Here is a 24,271-nt window from a genome sequence, read left to right as displayed (position 1 = left end):
GGATCCTCAATAAAGAAGAAAAAAAGTGGCGTGGAAGAAGCTTGTCGGGGGATGAAGGGATCGAGTTGGATGGAGAAACTTTGTAGGATTCGCGGATCGATTCGGGGAGAAAGAGTGTCGCGAGTTCGGAGGAGCGGTGAACGAAAGTGAGATTGGACGCGTTGTTTCGTTCCTAATAATCCTTCGATTTGATCCTTGCTTCTGGGGAGGGAAGAAGAGAAGGTGTCTGGTCGTAAATAAATTGTACACCTAGCGAGGTGGAAGGGTCTCGCGGTTTAAAAGGTGGTGGAATAGTCGTGATTAAAAGGAGGGAGGGAGGGGGGAGGGGAGAGTGGAAAGTGGAGAGAAGGAAAAGTGTAGTTCGAAGCTTCGAGTTGAGTGCGAATCTTTAACGATTATTCACGAGTTGTTATATTTCTCGTAACAAAACCATTTAGAGAAGGAACGTTTGCTTCTGATAATTCTTAGAGATCCGAATCTTCAGAGATTGATCTAAGTGAGAAAGGTGAGGTTGAGAAATTAAATTAAAAAAAAGTTGCAACAGCTTATCGGCCGGAGTAAACTTTCGATCGACGACGATCGAGGAGAAATCGAGGGAAAATTTTCGGATTTTGGAACCACGGCCGAGCCATAACGATTACTTTTCAACGAGTAACGCCGCGCTAATTTCGAGCAGAAGATAGCTCCTTCGTAATTGTCCGGTCTCCCTCCAGAGATTATCTGCGTCGATGCGATTGCGTGCGTTGCATCGCGCTGCATTATGCAACGAAAGCGACGATTTAATCGACCAGAGACGAGCTTACGTTGAATCGCTTGAAGATTACCTGTGGGAATAGAATTGGATGGGGTAGAGTAACGAGCAACGATATCGATCGCGCGCGTTAAGTATTTATAACTGTGCCTTATCAATCCTGCACACAGACGACAAAACGTTTTCGAACATATACAAATACGAAACCTCTTGGAAAAATCTCCTCGTTCACGCTTGATTCCCAATTTGCTTTTCTCCAATTATCGTTTAAGAGGCTTTAAATTCTTTAACGTTTATATGTATATATATATACACACAAGTTTCTTCAAATGCGAAAGTATTAAAATCGCTCGCGAGTCTCTTTCATGTTCAACGAACAAACGAAATAAATAAAGTGGTAAAGGAATAAATCGAGGTGAAGTATAATCGTAGAACGGCGAATTCTTGGAAGATCTATGCATACGGCACGAGGATCGAAGCCTAAGTGCATGAGTCAAACTTTTTTCAAGAGCAGAATCAACATGTAGAAACTCGTGATCCGTCGTGATCTTCACTCTCTCTCGTTCATTCCCAATTTTTTCCAATTCGACGTTTGATAATAATATAATGAAATAAACTGGCGATATTATACATTGTGCAGTGCCTCTTCGTCACGGATACCCGTGTCCATTATCGGGTTATTGTTCATCGAAGGAAGAGAAATTTAACCCTCTACTACCGGTATCTCGTTTCGATCCAAGAAGTGTAAAAGCGTCTCCTTCTGATTTTTCGAGACGCGAAAGGTGAAATAGTTTATTCGGGTCGAATTCGTTTCGAAAAAATTCCAAGATTATTCACGATGATGACGACGACGAGACATTTTATGATCGTTTTATTGTTGATCGATGTTTCTTATGCGTTCAACAAATGCTGCCCCTCCGGTGGAGTTTTCACGTCGAATTTGCAAGTGGTGAACTGTTTTCCAACACCTTCCGATGCCACCGAACTTTCCTTCGTCGATTTCAACGAGGATAATGGATATCCTATTATTTGCGACCAACCCGAGTACATCACCACGACGCCGCTCAATCAATTCAACTTTACGAATTTCGTACAGGTATATTCACGCGACGAGTTTTTTAACTCTCTCGATTTTGCAGATTTTACGATCTTTTTTTTTTTTTTTTTTTTTTTTTTCGTATTCACAGAAGCCGTTCTGTATCGAAATTCTGCACGAACAATCCACACCTCTGAACGTACCGATACTCGTGCACTGTGAATCGAACGAGGACAGAAACAAGATGGGGCAACTTTCTTCCGAATTCTTGCCAAAACCGCGATTCTTAAATATTACTAGATGCTGCTCGAACAACCAGGTTTTTAACTTAACCAGAGGGACCTGCGAATCGTCTATGAACGAAGATGATTTTTTAACGTTATTCCCGAAAGACGAGCTGCGCTCTCGGAATATAGACATAGTCTCGATCGGTAAACGGTTGCTTAAATGCCCAACCTCGACCGCTATGTTTACTTATGAAATCGATGCAGCGGACGTCACCATCCTCGATGAATCTTTAAAGGTGAGCATATTTTATTTCATTCGATCTCGTTAACCGAGGCGAGCATCGAGAATTTTAACGAGCACGATAAACGAGGTTGTTATTTGCATGAAAATGTTGACGAGACGTTCTAATTATTTTTGTATATTCACTCGCAGTATTTCCTCCTTCTGTGATATATTTTTGCGGATAAGATTAAAATTTGTTAAAAAAGTTAAGAAAGAAGTTTTTTTTGGAAATCATGAAAACGATATATATTATATATCGTCGACAAATATTTCTATTTATTACACGTTATAAACTCTATTTAGGTTTTACGATTTATTTTATTTATTCCGTTGAATTACGGAACGATTCGAAGAATTCTTCTCTGCGAGCAATTTGGAAAATCAGATCGTTTAGACGCGATAAAAAAAAAAAAAAAAAAGAAAAGAAAAAAAAAACGTGACTTGGCCATTTTAATGAGAAATTCCTATCTTCCTCGTGCTGCGCGATTCGTGGTAAATTAAATGTAACTAGTTAAAACGAATGAGTGACTGAACCGTTGGTTAGATTCGATGAGACAATTTACATACACAGTTTCTATTCTTAATTTTCTCGAAGAGCGAGAAATTAAAGGAAGAAACTGTTGTGAAATTTTATCACAATTGATTCGTGTTTTGTTAATGTTCTAGGATGTAAAAAAAAAAGATAAAAAAGATCGTTGCGTCGCTTTAATCAGAAGTGTATATATATATATATTAATTTTTTAAACACGAATAGCGTGTTTATTTCATTTCACGTTGTTCAGAAAAATTAAATTTAATTAAGATTAAAAACATAAAAGGTAAAATTCTGAAATCTTTAAAATTTCTGAAATTTTAAATTCAAAATTTACATTTAACATTGTTCCACGTTTAGATTTAGATTAGGCTTTTTTACATGTATTATTTTGTAGAAAGATTCAATTGTTTTCGATTGATTACAAAAGATTAATGAAGATCGTGGCAGCAATAGGAATTTTTAAAATTATTAGAAGACTTGAAAAGCTTAAATTCAGCATTGTCTTTTTGTTGTTGTTAAGTTTTCCTCTTGTTAGATAACATGCATATTTATTCGATTCCTTTCCCCTTATTTCATCTATACAATTTTTTCCATTAGATTTGTAGAATGATTCAAATTGTTTTCGAATGATTGTAACAATGAGAATATAAAAATAAATTTATCGATCGATCTTGGGAAGATAAATTATTCGAAGAAAAGAAATAAATCTTAACAATGGTTGGCCAAATAATAGTACGTGTTTTCGTCGAGTACACGTTTATTATTTACACGTATGTTCTCGTTAATTACTCTCTATTACTATTTATTTCACTTTTATTCTATTTATAAAGTTATTATCGTTGTCTTTAGGGGGACATTCTTATTTGTCATGTTAGTTTAATATTTGATCGTATCGTTCGTAACGTACTTCTAACGATTAATTTTTTTTATAAGTGATTTTTCCAATTATTAGAATTTAAATATGCAGTAACATATCAATGTGAGATATTTAAATTAGAATTAAGAATAACACTATACAAAGTAAATAGAATAGATTAAAAATAGCACCGAAATAAAATCGATTTTATTCAAATATTTCGAAGCAGACAGCAATATTTATTGCAGAGAAAAATAAATTTAAAAATTTTTCTCTTCCTTGTAAAATGTATAATAATTTGAGAAACAAACACGAAAAGTCGGTATCAAGACACGTATACGTTCAATTCGAGGATTGATGAGAGAACGAGTTTCACGATCCTTCGCTTGTCTTCCCTTTTTAGACGTCCCCCCTTCCTCTCCTCCCCAAAAAACGAAACATAAACGAAAGGGAAAAACATCGAGTATCACGTGTTCTCCATACAAGAGCATACAACAATTTATGGAAGTCTGTCTAAAAGTGGAGTCGAGGAGAAAACTAATTCGTTTTATGGAAAAACGATATATATATCGAATATATTTATCGAAAAAGAAAAAGAAAATATTTTCGTTGGAATGACGCACATTCTCGATATCGCGCAATATTTTTCAATTTTTTTTCGATTGTTCTTTCTTCCCTTCCCTCCTTAATACTCCAACAACTTGACGATTACAATTACATAAGATTTACAGTTCGAAAGATTTCCACTCGCGTTTGCTGTTTCCCGCGTGAGAAATTCTTTTGTTTCGCGTTATCTTCATGAATATGCTAATAAATTCCTGTTTATCCTTCATTGATACGTTTTATTTACTTTCCACGCATGACAAGTTTTCGTTCGATTACAATTTACGAATGTACCATTTTATAAATTGAAAAAAAAAAGAAAAAAGTAAAAGAATCCCTCTACGTCCCTCCTCGTCGAATTTATTCCTGCGTTTATTCTTTTCTCAAATTCAAAAGATGGTCACGCGTGTTTATCTTCATTTAGCATTTCAGAAATTTAATACTTCCGTATTAATATGGACACAGTCCAATAATTATAGTTTTCTATAATCTATATTTAAACCGTGTTATACATATATATATATATAAAACCTGTTACGTAAATGAGAATGACACGATCCAAAATTACTAATCAATTATTCCACCATACATATCCGTTCATACATACGTACATCTGTTACGTACGACGGGCAAAATTATATATTACACGCGAAATTATAATAAAGTTGTTAACGATTTGATCTCAATTGCGTTATATAAAACCTTTGTATCTCGTCAATTCTTTAATTAAATTAATTAAATTAAGTATTAAAAAGGGGAAGAGGGGAGAGGGAGGAGGGAGGGGGAGTGGGGTGGGGAGGAGAGGAAGGAAGAAAGAAACGTATAAAATTAGCTAGATCTAAGTTTTACACCGTCGTGTCGTTTTATTATTCCCTTGCTTCTCTATTTCTTCTCGCATTAGCGTAATTTAGCGCGACGGGGGAGAAAGGTTGAGATCCAATTACTCTTCAGAAAACTAGAGAGAAACTATTAAATTAGTCCGTGGGATCGCATGAGATTCTTATATTAGTCACATCTGTATCGCATAAAATAATGTGGTGTAACGAAACTTCGATTATACGATTATCCAAACATCTTATCTCGATGATTAACACGTTCGCGTCCGAGCCAAGGTGATTCTCCAAGGAGAGAGAATCTCTATCATCGTAAAATTTACATACGTTTAAAACACGATCGAAGAAAACACTACGAAATCTATCTCAATGTCAGACATCTATCAAGTTATTATGCACAATATATTTTAAATAAAAAAGATTAATGACCTCTCGCTCTCTTTTATCCTATTATCAAACGGCGTCAACGATATTAAATATTTTCTATCGAAAATTATTTATTATTTCTCGATCGATAAAAAAGAGATATCGTTATTACGAGTATAAATAACGATCTTTGTTTTCCCTAGTCGCAATATCAAATGAGTCCAGCTTCAATTGCATCTCCTATCGAATCCTTAATCTGCGTAAATAGCTCTTTTCAAAAAAAAAAACCCACGATTCTTATCCCACGATTTTCAATCGTGATTAAAAAGAAAAAAAAAGAATGCAAATTTAATTGCTCGCCAATCTTACCAATCTTCAACAATTTATGGACAAAGCTTAGCCTCGAAACGTTGCACGTACATAGGTAATCGAGTAATTGATTCCACGACCTACTATCGTCTTTCGCGTCTCGTTTCCTCCCGAACGAGTGGGCAGAGATCGAGAGAACCGGTTGTCGTCGCGGCTATTCATACGCTCGGATCATCTGCTCGGCTTTCCTCCATTCATACGTACGAGAGTGTGCCTCTCTCGTTTATCTATCTCGCCTGTGCACGTAAACTATGAAATCACGCGCGTGTTAGTTTTACAAATAAACAAACGACGTTAATCTCGGATCGAAGCGGAGCGGGACCAGCCGATCCCATCGTGATCCCTCATTTCTTTTCGAACGTTCGTTTATCATCCGCTCTGTTTTCACGCGATATAACAGGGACGGAATAAACGAGTTTTTATTCCCCGTGCAACGTTCTTGCATTCTCGTTTCTTCTTCTTTTTTCTTCTTTCCACTTGTGACTATTCGCTCTTGTGCTATCTAACGCAGATTTGCGTATCTTCTTCTTCTTCTTCTTTTTTTCTTTTTCCTCGAAAGGAAAAATCCTGAGAACGATTGCTTCTTAATCGGTAATCTTCTATGGACAAAATTTTTTTAAGGATCTTCGTCGTTTACGAAGATTCAGAGCGATGATAACTGGTAGGCAGCGTGATGGATTTGTAATTTGTATCGTGTTGCATCATCAATATTTATCACTCTTTCACGATGGAAAAATACTTTTTAATTACATCTCATTACGTATCGATTGTGTCGTTCTACTTTTTTTCATTCTTTTCTTTTTTTCTTCTTTATCGAAAGATCAGGACGCGGAATCGATACGTAACTCGATTCGATAGATTTCGTATGTAAGCCGCGTGGCGAAACAAGCACAAAATGGCGAATCAGCCGAAAAGATGCGGCCTCTTCGACACGTTCCGCGCCATGGGGTGAGCGGCGCGATTAGGCACGTAGCCAGAATTTTATTCCCAGAACAAGGGAAATTTTTACAGAATGAATCGAATCCCGCAATGTTCCACTTTAATTTCGTAATGAATGAACGAGTGACCTGGAAAAAACCAATGATGAATATCTTACTATACTCGAATACTATACTCGTCGAACGTTTCTATCGACCTAATAAATCAATAACAAAAAAAAAAAAAAAACATGAGATTATGAATATTAAAAAAAATATTGGAAAATTATTTACTTCGAATCGTTTCGATTAAAGAGCTATAGAGGGTTTTTCTTCAAACGTTCATCCAACATCCCAGAATCACGTGGATGATTATCTTGTCTGTCATCGAACGGATCCAAAACCAAAGAATCTTATACGACGTTTTTAGACCGGCAAATTTTATTTTTCGCTTCATGCCTGCTCGGCTATTTTGCTGCGTATGGTTCGATGGTTTCCAGAAAGCGGCCGGATTTGATATTTGAACTTTATGCTTCGTGCCCTATAACTTTAAGCTCCTTGACGGATCACGAAAATTTGATAAAAAGGAGGGTTCTTCTCCTTTAACTTTCTCGTCGATAATTCTCTCGATCGTGACGAGAAGAAGAACCACGGTTTACATTTCTCTCGATGTATCTCGTTTGAGGTGCTGGCCACCTTTTCTCGCGAAAATATGGATTTTTCAAACTTTTGCCCGTTTTTTTTTCTTCTCCCTCTGTTTTCGAGAGGGAGACAGATTTATACAAGGCCAATATTTACGATTCTTTCTTGTTCCTAAAAAGAATATTTGATCGTCCTCCTCGATCGGATTGTAAAAACTCCGGCCGCCATTTTTGCGCGTTCTTGTCGCGGTGCATGCTCCTATTGCGTTCCTATTCCTACCTATCCGAAATAAACAACGAGGAGAAGTTTGTGAAACGTTGGCTTATCTCTCGCTCGTTCGTTTAATCGTTGATGAAAAAATCTTTACCGACAAATCTTTGCACCGGTAAAAGTATCTCGCGTTTTTTCTAATTTTTGCACGTGGAAATTTCAGATTTTACGGATTTTTCTTCTTCCTTCTATCTCGTAAATTTAAATAGCCATTCCATCGACGATTTTTACTTTTTCTCTAACAGATGTCTCTAATTTAGACTATTTTAAATTTTTAAATATCTTTTTCCCCTTTTTTTGTCGAATAAGTTTCGTCGAAAATTAACGCGTACGGAAATTTTCAATTACAATACGAGGACAAGGATCTCAAAGGATCTTATTCTTACGTAACTTTATTTAATTTTCCGCGGGCTATTTCTTAAATTTCGTATTTGAAATCGGTATGTGTGTTTCTTTGTCAATTCTAGCGATTAGAAAATGTTAAGAAATTAAATTAAAATCAACGAGACTCAAATTCAATCCAATATTTGTTTCATCGAACAAGCACGTTACTTTTCCATGAACGCAAATTTAAAGTTAAAATCAACATATTGTTGTACATTGTTCGTTCGTCAGAAATTATCAATAAAATTACAACTAATAAACTAGTCAAACACGTAACACCAACAAAGCATTACCCAACGTTCACCTCAAAATGTTTACCCTTTCCTATCGAACCTTTATCCTAAGGCAACCCTTTGCATAACCTCTTTCATCCATAACTTTCCGCATATCCCTATATATATATATATACTGCACAAAACTATTCAACGCTATAGCTAATAACCTCAGCTACTTTTAAACGCTTTGTTGCAAATCTTTATTTTTAAAAAGACATCTTTTTAATCCATAATTCCTTCCTCGAAACACACATTACTATTAAATTATTAAAAATTAAGCGATCCTTGCCCAATTTTCTACACATCTCCGTACATTGTACAAAATCTATTCAACATTTACAAACTCAGAGCTTTTAACTCTAGCTCTAACTCTACCTCCAATTATTACCTCTATCAAACATTCAAAACATCATCCTTTATTTCACAATTTCTCACTCGAAATCTCGCCTCCTGCATCACATCGAATCCAATAATTCGGTGCACAAATCCTCATTCAACTCTCCTACTACGCGCGAAATCATTCAATCCGGAAAATTTCCAAAACCCCGATCGAACAACAAGAGGTTTTAACTGACTCTAATTACACTTAATTATCCCTCTATCGAACATTCGAAGTGTTCTCTTCATTTATCTCGCTCTTGCGCCACGTCGAATCCAAAAATAATCCATCCTCGTTTCAAATTTCCCGCGCGGGAAACCGTCCAACCAATGCATTCCAACGTTTATAAATTGGAAAAGCAAGGACTGCTCGCGGGACTAACCCATTCTAATTATCCCCCTCCACCAAATTTTCAATCCTCTATTCAATCCGCTCGAAATCACGCTCTTGCACCGCTTCGAATCCAATAAAAAACTTAACGATATTACACCTCTTAAATCGATCGATTGCCTCGCCCCTTCGAATGCAATCGAAATTCATCACGACGCCTCGTGCGAATTCTTTTTTTCATCATAGGCAATAAATATCGGCGATCCTCTTGTTGCACGCAGCGGCGCGGATTGGTCTCCTCTCCCTTCCCATCCTATCGTCTGTCGAAAGCGAACGACGTGGTAAATAAATTCGGCTCATCGGTTGGGAATCTACGGGGCGTGGTGGGACACCGGTGTGCAATGGCGTAGCAACGATGCGCCGCCGGTGAAACCAAGGACCGCATTGCGGACGGATAGAACACGGCCTCTGATTCCAATCGAGCGTGTCCTTGCACACTCGATGCCTACCGTTTCCATAAACCGTTTCCCTCTCAGCGAGATTTTCTTTTTCTTCTTTTTTTTTTTCTTCTTATTTGAATTTTGATTTTTTTTTTTTGTTCCCGCCCGTTTAAGAGGGATGGAAACGGAATTTCGATTCTCGAATTTTCGGGTCGAGGAGTTATTAAGGAGAAGAGAAAAAAAATTCTAATGTTGGAAATCATAATTTTTTGGAAGTTTAAGTTTTTTGGAGTTGATGAAGAAAGAGATTGTATTAAATTTCATGGGAATATAGCAATGAAATTTACAGGTGTAAAAAAGAACGAAGAATCTAATTAAATATTTTACTCTTCGTGCATACAATTGCAAAAATAATTATCATAATAAATAAAAAAAAAAAATTGGAAAAGAATATCGAATTAATTCGAGCTTGCTCTATTTAAAATATTTCGACAAGAATTCCATCGACTTTTCGACTACTTGCCCGAAGGAAAGGAGCAAAATTTATCGTAAAGATGTAGCGTCAAAGGGAACGATCATTCCTCATAAATGGAGGAAGTGACCATGAAATTTCTTTCGCTTTTTTAAAAGTTCGACACCTCTATTACACAACGTCTCGTCGACACGACATCGTATCTCGTTTTCTATGTCATTATTTCGAAAGGTGAACGATCGGGGGATGCCGGGGATGTCGTCTATTGAAAACGAGATAACGAGCGGAAATAAGATTTTTGTGTTACGCGGAGGGCGGGGAAAAAGGGAGGAGGGGAAGGAGAAGAGAGAAAGAGAGAGAAAGGTCTGGCGCTCGGTGAAAATGACACCGGGATTACCACATTCGTCATGTGGCGCGAGAATAGCCTCGTAAATCATGCTTGAATCTTTCCATCCTTCCATGATTTCCGTTACATGTTTACGATTCGTGACATCTGTTTCTTTTTTCAATCACTTGGTGGTCTTTATCTTTTCGATGCTTGCGATTAATTCTTTCTCTGTCTGATACCTACTTGTTCAATTGTAGCTCGTTTCACATGCTATACGTCTGGATAAGTTTTAAGAGATCGTGATTAAATTATGTTTCACAATTCTCGAAATATTCGAGCATTCCTTAAAATAAATTTTTTTAATGGAATAACGTTTTTTTAAAATTAAACTCGAAAAGAGAGGAGAGAAAATAAATTTGGAAAAATTGTAATTGAATCGCGAAGAAAATTAAATTCGAAAATTCTAAATTAAATTCACTTAAATTCAATTAATTTAACGATCTGTCATAAACAAAATGCCAACAAATTTCTGCACACAATACAATTACATTAAATCTCGAAAAGAGACGCAGCTACAATTCATTTATGTAGAAATTCTCAGTAATATCGTTACAAGAATTCCTGAAACGTTTTTCTTTCCATCCCTCTTCATACCATGAAAAAGCCACCATCCATGGATCCAAGGAAGATATTTCGAAGAATATTCCAACCAAGCATCCGGACCCAGTTTCCTCTTGCGCGAACGTCGAAACAATTTTCATAGTGTTTCGAATTTGCCGCGCTTCAGGAATGTATACCCGATGGTCCGCTTGCTCGGTCGGTAAATCTTCTCGCAGTTCTACGCAGACTATGCGAAGCATTTCCGTGTAATTTTCCAGGTGAACGTGTGGAAAAACCAAATCATGGAGAGTTTCACAATCACAGGGAGGAACTCGTGTCTCGAGGTAACGCCGGATTTCCGGTCGAGACGGCGCATAGCTGTTCGTGTCTGTAGAGACGAACACGTGTGCCGGGGAGACAACTGTGTGAAAAAGTGTTGCAAACATGGGAGCACTAAATCGTTATGCGAAATGAATAAAAAACACGAGTTGAATTTCTACGACGAGATTTCGAATATCACTGGAACACCTCGAAATATCACAGGTATATGATAGGTTATGTTTGATTTCTCGTGGAACGCGTGAAAAGAAACCACGATTTTCCACTTTCTCCTTCTTCGTTTCATCCTTTATTATTCGCGCATTTATATATCTTTTTTCTTGTTTGTTTCTCCTCTTCTCGAAGAATACGGGGTGATGTTTAAAATGATTAAGTGTTCGGAATTCTACCTCGAACCCATGGAGAACCTGTTTGGAGTGACATCGGAAGGAGAGTTGAAGCTATTGCCAGACAAGTTATACTTGCCGCAAGACATTTACTGTTTGGATGTGATCTCCAGACAACAGGACAATTATGAGGAAAAATTGTACGCCTTCATCTGCTTCCCCGACACAACATTGCAAGACAACATCAGGTGAGAGATGTTTCGTTTTACGTTATTGCATTCTATCGTATTATATAGTAAATTACATACAGATTCGACTCATTTGATATTATTCATTTGATATATTTGTTGATTCAATTTTTCTACAAGCCTCATAACGAAGTAGTAAAAATATCTGTTAAACTGTCTCACGATAGATACGGATCAGAAAATATCAAATCAAAATGAAAAAGATTTAAATGCTTGTTTATTTCTGCTAATATATTTGTTGAAAAAAAAAAAAAATATGAAATTCAAGATAAACGTCTCCGTGTATAGTTACTTCTTTACACGATAAATTAAACGCGGTTATTACATAAATTAAGCCCCGGTTGGTAAAATCGCTGGCGAAGTGGAAAAAAATGAAAGGAAAAAGAAAAAAAAAAGCAGCTACTCGATTAGCACGCAGTGAAATAACCGGTGATGTGAAACCATCCTATATAGGCGAGAGGGGGAAAAAAACAGGGTTAATGCTACTTTATTTACCCATTCCGTCCGCCTTTCTTTTTTTCGTTTCGAAAAAAATTTTCATTCCGATAAAGTTATTCCTTTTATTCTTTATTTTCTGTAATTTACGCACGGTTAAAATAGGTGCAAGTCGTTACAAAATATAAAGTGCAATCGTTCCTTTCTCTACTCACGTGTTTTATCTTTTATTATTTATTTATTCCTTGCTAAGCTTCGTAAGCGTTTCGCATTCCATTAACTTCTACTGGAATATACGCTGGAATATACGCGACGCAAGAGATTAAACATCATCTCCAACATTAACCTCTATCTTTCGACTCGTGAACAATCATCGCAGCGCAGTTTACGATAAAAATATTCGAGTATGCTTAACAAAATTCTTCCAAAATGTTACTCTACATAGTGCAATTAAAGATATACGAATTTCTTTTGAATTTCTTTCTATGGGACATAATATATATATATATAAAATTGTAAATCGTACGATTGTCGAATTTTGATCCAAAGAAAGATTCGCGCGCGAATTCAAAATCCGCCGCTTTCCCGCCTCTTTTGTCCGCATCGATTCGTGACGCGGTTGAAACTTTTAAACCGTGTTTTTTGTTGCTACGAATCCGTTTGTTTAATTTCGCAAAGTTTAAACAAATAAAGCCAGTCGAGATTCGCGAAAACGAATCGAAGTTAACTTCGAAACTTTCGCGCCCATTCCTCTCTGTTTTCCTCAGTATCGATTTTTAAACAAAAATTAAAAAAAATATATTTTCGATTGTTATAAAATTTCAATAATAAGATGAAAATCACCACTCCAATTAACACAAATTCTTGTAATTTCTTTCTAAATTATCTTCCGATTCCAAGTCTCTCGTTAGCGATTATTTTAAGTTTGTTATCGGAATGATTCGAAATTACGAATTCTTGTTGTCATTGGGGGAGAATTATTTCAAAAACTATATAGATATGAAAGATTGGACTGTGCGTTGACCGATGCTGGTCAAACCGTTCAAACCCGCCATCTTTCGCGGGAGCGTGTATTGTGCCCGCATCAATGCCAGATAGCCAAGCTGTTTGCCAGTGATGTGGACAATGTGTACGCTCGTATATCTTCAAGCAGAAGAATAAATAACAATGGTACAAGTCCATTTGCCTGATGAATAGAAAGAAGGGCCATTCACCGAGACAAGTCGTAACGAAGTGGCTATACGTTCGTGTTCGTTCCTCTGTACGCCTATAATACACGTGTGTGTATCTCTTTCCTTCTTTTCTTTTTTTGTTTTTATCCTTTCGCTATTTATCCATGATCTATTCGAGCATTGTCCATCAACGTTTCCGCGAAGCTTCGTGGCTTGATCGTGAATTTTTTCCTTTCCCAAAGCGATTCACGACATTTTTGAGATCTGTTGGTGAAAAATGGTAAAAATGACAGAGCAACTTCGATTCGAAAACGTTACATTTTCAAGAAATGCGAGAAAATCATCTTTTTTTAAAAGCGATATTTTTGGGATTTGTACGTAATGATAAAAAAAAAAAAAATGGCGGTAAAAATGTTGGATTTTCGAATTCGAAAAAAGCACGTATCTCTTAATAAATTTAAAAAAAAAATTTTTAACTCAACATCCAGTTTGTTTGCAAAAGTTTCCTATTTTCACGTGATATTTTGCATCCGTTCTGACATTTCCTTCTGACATTTTTTTCCGTTCTTTGGATATGCACATAGAGAAACAACTTTGGTACTCGCATGGTAAAAATGTCGTTTCCTTGCGGGAGTGGAGGAAAAAAAAAAAAAAAAATTGTAACTTTTCCCGCGACTCGTCATAGGCTATTCGCGGATTTTCCCGGCAATTACTTTCATGTAAAAGTTACGCTCTTGTTAATCGCGACTAATCGCGAATACTAACTACGCTATATATTTTATTTCACCGTTTATTATACAACATGGTGCAAAAGAAAAGGTCCAACATTTTGCACAAGTTTTATAATTCTTGTAAAAGCGTTTAAACTCAATCTAACGGTTCAACGTTCAAAAACATAATAATTGAAAGTTTTCGAAGAATTAAACAATTATATATACTTTTCTCGGTAAATTCATTCTTCTAAGAATTTTCTGAATAAGAGATCTTGATGAATAAAATTTTTCAATTTGTACGTAATAATTAAGAAAGCACAAAGTTGTTGTAAAAAACGGGAACCGCTTCAAAATTCCCCCAAAAATTAAAATTAAAATTAAAAGTCAAATCGATCCGCTCGTTTAGACAGATTTCGCGACTGTGGAATTTCCTTAATTCAAGCATAAATAAAGATCAACCAATGTTAACGAGCCTGTTAACAGCGAGATGGAGGGCGAAAGTAGAGCCGGAATGAGTCGATTTATATTCTTAGACCGTGATAACGTGGATACTTGCGCGTGATTTCCTTTGTATCCATGTTCCTCTTACTTTAAGCAACCGCGGGATAAATTTTCATCTCCTTCGAGAAGGGTTCGGACGATTCGTTTTATCAAAGAGATTTTACTTTCTCTCTCTTTCGAATCGGTTTTTTTCCATTCACATTCATTGCCTCGTAGATTTGCAAGAAGAGAGTTGCAAGAAGGCGCGAACTGAAGATGAGCTGTCCCAATTAACGAATTACGTACGCTCGAATTGTAATCGAAATTGTGAGTTTGTTGTGAGAACGAGTCGGTGAGATTCTCGCGATAATTGGATTCTGATGCGAATTAATAAAGGGGTTCGTCTATTGGAAGAGATTGCGGCTCTTCGGTATAAAATGGCACCTTCCCTTAAATCGTTATTTTAATTTTATTTAATGTATTTTATGTGATACATTTGGTCAAAATATTTCGCAATTAATTAATATGCTGTTATTATATATATTTTTGTTATTGTTTTATATATATATCTCTGCTACAGTTCGATTATTATAAATTCTTTAAAGATCTCTTAATAGATTCTTTATGAATATTTTAATTATATTATGGATAAATACGAGAAATAATATCAAAGAATAAAAATTTCACACGACGATTTGTAGGATTATATAATATTCTTCGTTTTCTTTTTTCAGGATTATAGTTATCACTACCTTGGGAAGCATCAGTTTCATTTGCTTACTATTAACTCTGACCGTTTACGCTTGCCTGCCTGTACTTCAAAATCTGCATGGAAAAACTCTAATGTCCCACGTGGCTAGTCTTATGGTGGGATATTTTTGCATTTCTATATCGCCTTGGCTGAAGGATATTGAACAGAGTTATGTACTCTGTTGTATAGGTACTACTGATTTATAATATATTTGTTTCTTAAATCAAATTAAAATACAGTTAGATAACAGTTAAAGGTGCGCAATGTTCAACTTGGAAAAGTTGAATATGCATAAGAATAGAATGATATTTTAAAATTATCAAACAGATTATCGAAGAAATATCTGTCTCGTGTGTGGAAGAAATCATATCGTTTATTATTTTAAACAAAATAAGTGTTGATGATAAAATTTAATTATTAATTTCACGTAAAAATGGTTTGTACATATTTCATAAATATACAACGCATTCGATCGGCCTGTATGCAATCATGCTTGGATATTTTCATGGGTTATTTTCAGAATTCTAGTGTTCCGTGTAATTCCTTTAGTCACCTTTGAAAATATCACTTTGACTCGATATTGAACGAGAAGTTGCGTTAAATTTGTATTTTTCCTTTAATATATTCGTTTTTTTCGCGATAATATTTCGAATTTCTCGATTATAAATAAATAATCATCTTCGTTACAAATGAGATTTTTAAGAATATATTTTTCACGTCAAATAGAATAACAAATAAATAGAAAATTCTATATTTAATCTCAACTTCAAAACTGAAAGTGAAAATTATAAAACTTACGGTTAAGAAAGCAATGTAAATGTCTTCGAAGTCACGGAAGAATTTGAATATTTAATGTGTTCGAGAGAGCGGTTACGAGAAAAATAATGAAATTTTTTAATCTAAGAAAATTGTAGAGAAATAAAAAAAATCTAATTTTCTAATAATTATCTCTTCTCTTTGAAAAAGTGAATTTGAATCACTTTTTCACGGTAATATCAATTTTAAACAAAAACGAAAGTTTGAAAATTTCCATATCATCCATGCTCTATCGAATAAAATTGGGAAATCGAGAGCTAAAAATAGAAATCATATTAAAAACATCGATGACGTAAAAATGAAAAAAAAAAAAAAAAAACAATAACGAACGAAAAGAACAAACAAACAATAACAAAACTATTACATGTCACCGTAAATATCAAAGCTCATCTATTGTATCTATTCATCGTAACGTTCACAATTCGAATCTGAAATTTTTACACATTTTGAAAAAACTCGTTTAAAATGTTTTATTCGAAAAAAATAAAGATAAAACGTAGATACGATATTAAAATTTACATCGATACGAAACTTGTATACTTAATTAATTAATTCGATAAAAGGATAAAACTCGATAAGACGAAAGAAAATGCAAATAAATGTTCGAAACTGTGTTACTAAAAAAAATATTTAAGGAACTACATCGCTAATTGACAACAGAAAAAATATACAAAAATATACAACTAATGAAATATACAACTATTATAAGGAATCATTTATCTTCATTTTCAGGAATCTTGTTGTTCTTCTCCTTCCTGTCAGCTTTTTCCTGGTTGAACGTCATGTGCTTCGATATATGGCGAACATTCGGGTAAGATGTTACTAGCTATCTTTATACACGTTGTTTCGACTAACTTCTCACATTTTCCCCTATTTTTTCTCTTCCCTTCTTTCAAATTTGATTAAATTTTCACGTAAATCAATTTTATAAAAATATCTATACAAATAAGAAGATTCTATTTTTTTTTTTTTTTTTTCCAATTTTTCTCTATTTTATAAAACCCAATAATACCAACGCACAACACACTCTTTCCATTCTCACACCACAACGAGTTTTGCTCCATCATCGAACGATCGATCGATAAAATCACCGTGCGCTAACTCGGTCGATAAACATCGTTTCACAGTGATGGAATTATCCGATCCAGTCTATCTTGGCTGTAATTTGAGGAATATCATTTTGTTCTCCGGTTACTAATTCCCTAGTATCGTCACGTTCGCCAACAATGGAACAACAATAATTCAGTCTACCTTCCATCCGCGTCACGCTAATATGTTTACCGAGATTTCATTTACAAATTACGTTGTCCCCTGTTAAAATTACGATAAAATGTCGTTCACGTGATATTTCACATGAAATTTTGTAACTGGAATAAATTTCTCAATATTAGTGGGCTAATCAAATCAACTTTTATTCGTCTTTTCTTTTTTTCTTTTCTTTTCATAATGTGATTTATAGTATCGTATATAGCGTAGACTAAATATCGTACAATAAAGTTATTTTTCATTGCCTACGCAATTCTCGTTATCATTTTTTCGCGATATTTTATCATTATTTTCTTAATTATTTTTATTTTTTTTTTTATCGTAATTTACTCTTATCTCTTCTTTTTCGTCTCTTCATCCTCTATCTCTTTCCGTCTAAACAGATATCTTTTTGGCTCTCTCCCTCGGCTATAATTCTCGATCGAATGGCGAACGTCGAGCCACTGATTTAATTCCGCGCTGTCGCTTCGCGAAATGTTCAGAGATATTATGCGGTACGAAGCGGCGTGAAATTGCGAGATTGCTCCGGTTTAATCGTCGATCTTCGAATTAATCTAGCTTATTTTCCTTTCTTTCCATTTTCTCGATTCTTGATCTAAAAATGATCGAAAAATGATTTGTGTTATTTTATTGATTAAAGAAAAAAAAAATTTATATCCATTAATTATTAATTCTTCGTTATCCTTAGAGAAAGCCTATTAATTCGATTAATTTTTATTAATTTTTAATAATTCGCATTCATCGTTAAAAAAAATACTAATAAACTTCTGAAACTTAAGAAACGATCCAATTTCAGATTGAACGGTAATTTTTTTCCTTTTTCTTTTCGCGTCTTCCTCTTTTAACGCTTCTCGATCGAACTGAAGAATTATCTTTGCAAAATTTTAATTACGTTAATACTTTCAAGAAGTTTCGATCGGATAATTTCTTATAAAATAAATCTTTCAATTGTTTCCTGAGAACGTTCTCGCGAATATAATCTCTCATCTCAACAGACTGCAGGAAGTTTGTGTTTCTTAGCCATTAGATTTACAAATATACCGGAGAAAATAGATCTACGTGAATTGAGAATCGTTGTCCTCGCACCATCCGCTTTTCTCGTTTGCCGAATTATTTCATCCACGTTTCCCCGAAAATTGCCAACTTCCATTCATAATGTTCTCATTCTCTTTCTTTATCCCGATCAATGGCCACGTCATCTATAACTCTTTGTTTGTCGGGCGAATTTCTCGTGTTAGTGAATCGACTTAATTTTTTTTTTTTTTTTCTTTTTTTACGAATGCCATCGATCGGAAGGAATTTATTTTTGATAAAAACGAAATTTCAGTTCCAGTTTAAATTCTTAAAGATAATAAAAATAATCCGAAAGTTTGATTACAATTTATTCCTTTCAAAATAATTATCGATCAATTCTTTTAATAATCACGAAGAGATATGTAAGATAAGGCACATTTATAAATGGATAACGATAAGTAAGAATCATTTATTCACTACGTTCGCGATTCCAAGAACCATAACAATTCGATTTAACTGAAAGGAGTCATAAATCGACAATTACATTTCGCATCTGTTTCGTCTCATGCCAAAAATTCTTCGATCCCCTCGGCATCCAATGTATCAATATGGAAACGAAATATTATTATTTCGATTCGTTTACGCGTTGGTCAATCAAATTTTGTAGATTTAACGCGTCCATTAGTTTTCAAACTAATGTGTGATTTGTTTAAAAAAAGAAAATAATAATAAAGCGTTGATCTCTGTTCTGTTTATTGTATCGATATTTGAAATTAGAAATCTTCTAGATGACATTTTTAAATCCTCGCGTTTTTTTAATTAAATTAAGTAGAGCTGAGTTTGATATAGAATTTGATAATGTCTTGTTAATGTTGTGAATCTTTAATATTTTAAAATTTCTCGCGATACATTAAGATTTCAGAGACATTCATGGATTATAGTAATAATTACGGATTTAATATTCATCTTCTTACACAATGGAACTCGTTTCTGACTATTATCTATTCAAACGCTTACTGCTCTTGTCGCCAATTTTAGTTTATTATGCAATTTATTTAGCGTGTTCGTCGATTTAAATTTTAATTTGTTGACTAATTTATATAAAAATATAGTGAGATTAAATTCAATACTTTGCTGATATCGAAAACCCTTATTATTTCTTTGTATAAAAAATTGGAAGAAAATATTCTATTCGTCGAAGAAAAAGAAAAATGGCCATGTCGAACATTTCAAACGTAGATATTTTTAAATAAAAATCGATATTCTTTTTCCAGGAGGTTGCAGGGTAATCTCACCAGACCACGAAAACACGGCAAGAGGTTTCTATCGTATTGTCTATACGCGTGGGGTCTGCCAATATTTATCACGGCCTTTGCATTTCTGGACGATTACGTTCATATCCTGCCAGAGAATCTTCGCCCTCATTTTAACAAGCAAAATTGTTGGTTCGAAAGTAAGTCATCGACATTGAAAATGATTAACTCGAGCAATTATAAAAGTAAAAATTCTAAATATTTATATTTGCGCGAAAAATTATTTCAAATTCGTATATCGAAATTTAATCGATCCTGTATACAGTTTAGCTTCCCTCTTTTTCCATTGATTCTTTCTCGTTGATCAATAATTAAAGAAATTTTCCAAGCGATAATTTAAAAATCATCCAGTTAGAAGGAACAAGTGCATACAAATTCCTCTCAATTTTTAATAAAACTTTCGCGTTTTCCTGCTCGACTTGGCGACTTGGCTACGATGTCAATCGATCAAATAATCCAAGTTTTATCGAAATTGGACGGTATAGGTATTTCCTAACGATTCCTTTGAAACTGAGATAGCATCTTGAGTAAATTATCGGTTTTATTTCCGAGGATGATTGGCAATTCCGAGAATATATTGCTTCAATAATTTAAGATTTTTATCAATATAATTGTTCGTAGAATCCGTTCAAGAATGATATATTATTAATAGTTTGGTGCAATAATCGTTTATAAATTTTTTAATTTCAAATATATATATATATATATATATATTAATTTACAATACTATTTATACGAATATAAATTGATAAGCAAGATAATGAAAAAATTTTTACAATTAATATTGTAAATTAATACGTATATCGTGTATTTTGAATCATTCCCAATTTTTTTTATTTATTGTTAGAAAAAAATCAATCATATTTTTTATCCTTACTTGATCTTTATACAAGCATATATTCCTTATTGAACGGTATAAATCTTTCTACGTTATTTTTATTAATTCCGATCTATTTATTACTCGAACGAGAAATATAAATAAATAATTCAAATGATTAGTTTTTTAACTTTTGTTATAAATCGTTGTTATTTTTCTTTTATATATATATATATTCTTCTTCACTTTTTCTTCGCGAAATTTATATATTCACTCGTACTCGATTTTTTAACGCAATTTTTACAACTTTTTCCTTGTGCACAACGTACCCTCGTCGAATTCCAATAACGATGAGCTGAAACTAGCTTTGCCAGTCTCGACGTCGAACCGTCATGTACACACATGTACACTGCCTGTTTGAGACTGATTGGCGTGGATATTCTTGTAAAAGGTCGACCTAAATCCTTGTTCCTCCTTCCCCTTTTCTATTGTCGAGCCACGATATCGATTGTTCGATCTCTGTAAATATTCATCGCGTTTATATCGCGGGACAATTTTAAAATCGGTTTAAAAATTCACGTAACGTTATTATTATTAACAATATTTTTATTGTTAACAGCAAATTTAGTAAGACACGGGGAGATTCTTTACTTCAGAAGTGTGGTCATGATCCAGCTGATAATAAACATAGTGTTCTTCATCCTGACGGCAAAACAGTACAGCATGGTGAAAGCAGAGATAAAGAAGGTTACCATGGACTCGTCAGATCCAAGGAACAAACAATTTCTCTCCAACAAGTCTAAGTGAGTTTCGAATTGAGATACGATGCATTTTTATCGAAATTTTTCGAATATCGCTATAATATTACTTTATATCCCCAAATTATATTATATTAACTTCTTCGTTCTCGCTTTACCTTAATTTATTATTAAAATAATTTTAATTAAAATTATTATTAAAATAATATTATTAGTAAAATTAGAAACATACGCGATTGTGAAATCCAGATTCATCATGAACGTGAAGCTGTTCATCGTGATGGGTATACCCTGGATAACAGAGATGATCTCGTCAATGATACGAAGGTACACCTTCTTCGTGTACGAGCAGGAATTTTTCTACATGACGGACGTATTCAATTGTCTCCAAGGATTGTTGATATTTATTCTGTTCGTGATTAAACGTCGGGTTTGCGAGGCGTTGAAGAAACGGCTAGGCCTCGACGAGAAAAAAAAGTTTAGTCAAACTGCTCCCTCGCTTCAAGATCCATTCAAGATAAGGAAAAGCGTGAGCAATAGCACGTTAACGTCCACGTTCGCGATTAGCTCGATACCTTGATCGATCGTCGTTGAAATTCTATCTATATAGAAATGCTAATCGATCCAAAGAAATTATATTTTCTTTTTACACAGAGCCATTTTTATACACCGATATACACGTATACACTGTGAATGTTTATGTAAATTTGTTATTTCAGAATCCGTTGAAAAGGATGGAGATATTATTTTAGATAGATATACAAATATTTACAGTCTAGTCACATAGGTGTCGTACTTTTTTTGAAATTTTCCAAATGCCAAAGAAGGTGTGCGTGCAATTTTCCCTTTTTAATTTCCATATCAAGTTTTATCCTTTTTTTTTTTTTTTTTTAGATTTAATTTGAACTTTCTTTAATCTTGATTCACTTTAGGATCGCTTTCTTTCTACGCAAACACTCTCGAAAATTTTACTATTTTACTGCCACGTTAGTTGACGTTAGGATCTTTCGCTTTTCTTTTCTTTTTTCTTTTTTCTTTTCGTAGAAAATCGAGAGTACAAAAGGAGGAGCCGGGAAGAAAGCTTTTTCTCTATTTTCCGATCGAAACCTCAGGGAATGAAAAGCCTATTGTACATTTACTTTTTTTTAATTTATCAATATTATCAATCGTTTATTTTTATATATATATATATTTGTATAAAATTATCGCATAAGTTTTATATATAAAACGATGTTTATAATTTTCCACACTCGGATAGAAAATCTCATTTAGCTTATCGTTATACGGCAAAGTTGCTATTTCCTTGCATACGATAAACTTATAATCGAACAAATTATTACGTATTGTTACCCGAGCTTAAATATTTATATCTGTGTAAAAATTTGTCAATATAAATAATAATAATAATAAAAAGAAGAAAAATAAAACCTTCTTGTCTTTACTCCCTCCCTCCCATCTATTAAAATTATTCAAATATCATTAATATAACTTTTTTCTACAAATATTCCTATAGTTATCTTTATCACACTACATTTTCTTTTTATCTCCTTTATCATCTCTTGCTATTATTTCAAAAGATTGATCGTCATCTCCACTTCGTGTCAATTCTCGATTATACCGATGTTATACAATCGAAGAGAAAATCGAAAAGAGGCGTCTCTTTTAGTTTTTAGCTTTTTAACAAAAGCGGATATACCGGCGGCGGAGAAATGCTGGCTGGGGTTTCTTTTTTTTTTTTTTTTTTTCAAACCGGCCTTAAATCACGCACGATAAACGGCTTTTTCCCGAAAGGTTTACACCCCTCGCCCCGGTTTCGAGGAAACCACGAGGCTCCGTCGATTATTTCCACGGCAAAGGAAAATAATCACGCGACACTTTCCTGTGAAACGGCCGGCCGAGGGACAATTACCTGGAAACGCGTCGAATTCTCGCATTTTCCCGAATTTTCCACGAACGATTTTTCTCTCTCTCTTTTTTTTTTTTTGGACGAGTTTATTTTACTTTTTTCGAGGATGAGCGCGCGGATGTTTGCAAGTGTATTCAGCTCGGAAGAATGTTTGGACGATATCTAATTTCTTGTTTCGTGTATTTTGGTTAGATTGTACGTAAACGTATATCGAACGTAAACGTGTATCTTGATTGCGCCAAGTGGTTTTTTTTTACGACGAGTTTACGAGATACTTTTTTACGCGCGAGATGAAAAGGATTGTTTGGATATATTACGCGAGATGCGTGCAAGGTGCAGAAATGTTTAACAGGGAAAAATGAAATATAGGCATGTCGCGATATCCCCTAAGGGTTTGGCATAAAAAATTATTACGTAGATTTTAATAGTCGAGTCGAGTTAATTGGATTAAAAGGTGTGCTCGCGTTCGTCATTTTTCACGTGACTGTTATTTCGGATCTTAGATATTAAAAATAAAAATTATCTCAGAACGTAGAGGGATGGAATTTCTGAATTTCTTTTTAATATTTCGAAAAATATTTGACAGGAAGAATTACGTAAGCGTGATACGAAGTGTGTCGTGCAGTTTTAAATATATAGGGAGGAATTTCATTTCACGTTCAATATTGATGCAATCTCCATGGCTTTTTCAGAATTTCCTGTTATAGTTTCCCTTCCCTCCCCCCTCCTCTGAAGATACAAAATTTTCCTTGCCTACGTGCGTTTTTATAAGTAAGGGCTTTCGCGGTGTACGAGAACTTATTTTAAGGCTGGCTTTATGAGAGAAAAGTTAAGACATGGATCTAAAAACCGGGTCAATCGTGGAGCACCGTCTTAACCGCGATTTAGATTTTTTCTTTTTTTTTTTTTTTTTGACAAGGCGTCAAATAAAAAGCATTAAGAAATAATACGCGATGAAATTAGGAATTATCCGAAAATTTCGATACTCTAATAATTAATTAGATATATAACGATTATTATT

General features: G+C 34.4%; 2 protein-coding genes across 2 annotated transcripts in view; one reads left to right on the top strand and one right to left on the bottom strand.

Moving 5' to 3' along the window:
- The first annotated feature begins 1,274 nt into the window (after positions 1 to 1,274).
- Positions 1,275 to 22,771, top strand: LOC105736001 (putative G protein-coupled receptor Mth-like 3). Its single transcript, XM_086911950.1, has 9 exons — positions 1,275 to 1,847; positions 1,939 to 2,310; positions 11,175 to 11,439; positions 11,581 to 11,809; positions 15,344 to 15,549; positions 16,909 to 16,987; positions 19,731 to 19,909; positions 21,206 to 21,389; positions 21,594 to 22,771. Exons 1-9 carry the CDS (start codon positions 1,590 to 1,592, stop codon positions 21,922 to 21,924), a joined length of 2,103 nt encoding a protein of 700 aa, XP_086768076.1. The 5' UTR covers positions 1,275 to 1,589; the 3' UTR covers positions 21,925 to 22,771.
- Positions 17,564 to 24,271, bottom strand: part of LOC147657017 (uncharacterized) — a 94,902-nt gene continuing 88,194 nt past the window's right edge. The window contains exon 4 of the mRNA XM_086911951.1: positions 17,564 to 18,037. The gene's annotated coding sequence lies outside the window, so the exon portion shown is untranslated. The remainder of the gene's footprint in view (positions 18,038 to 24,271) is intronic.

Source organism: Apis florea, unplaced genomic scaffold (assembly GCF_048593485.1).
Source record: "Apis florea isolate Af1SG1 unplaced genomic scaffold, ASM4859348v1 contig_3367_pilon, whole genome shotgun sequence".
Classification (NCBI taxonomy): Eukaryota; Metazoa; Arthropoda; class Insecta; order Hymenoptera; family Apidae; genus Apis; species Apis florea.
This window is presented reverse-complemented; position numbering and strand designations above follow the sequence as displayed.

Coding starts and splice junctions, on each gene's coding strand:
- LOC105736001 (XM_086911950.1), top strand. CDS start 1,590: ATGATGACGACGACGAGACATTTTATGATCGTTTTATTGTTGATCGAT. Junction 2,311..11,174: donor TCCTCGATGAATCTTTAAAG/GTGAGCATATTT, acceptor GTAATTTTCCAG/GTGAACGTGTGGAAAAACCA. Junction 16,988..19,730: donor GATATATGGCGAACATTCGG/GTAAGATGTTAC, acceptor TTCTTTTTCCAG/GAGGTTGCAGGGTAATCTCA.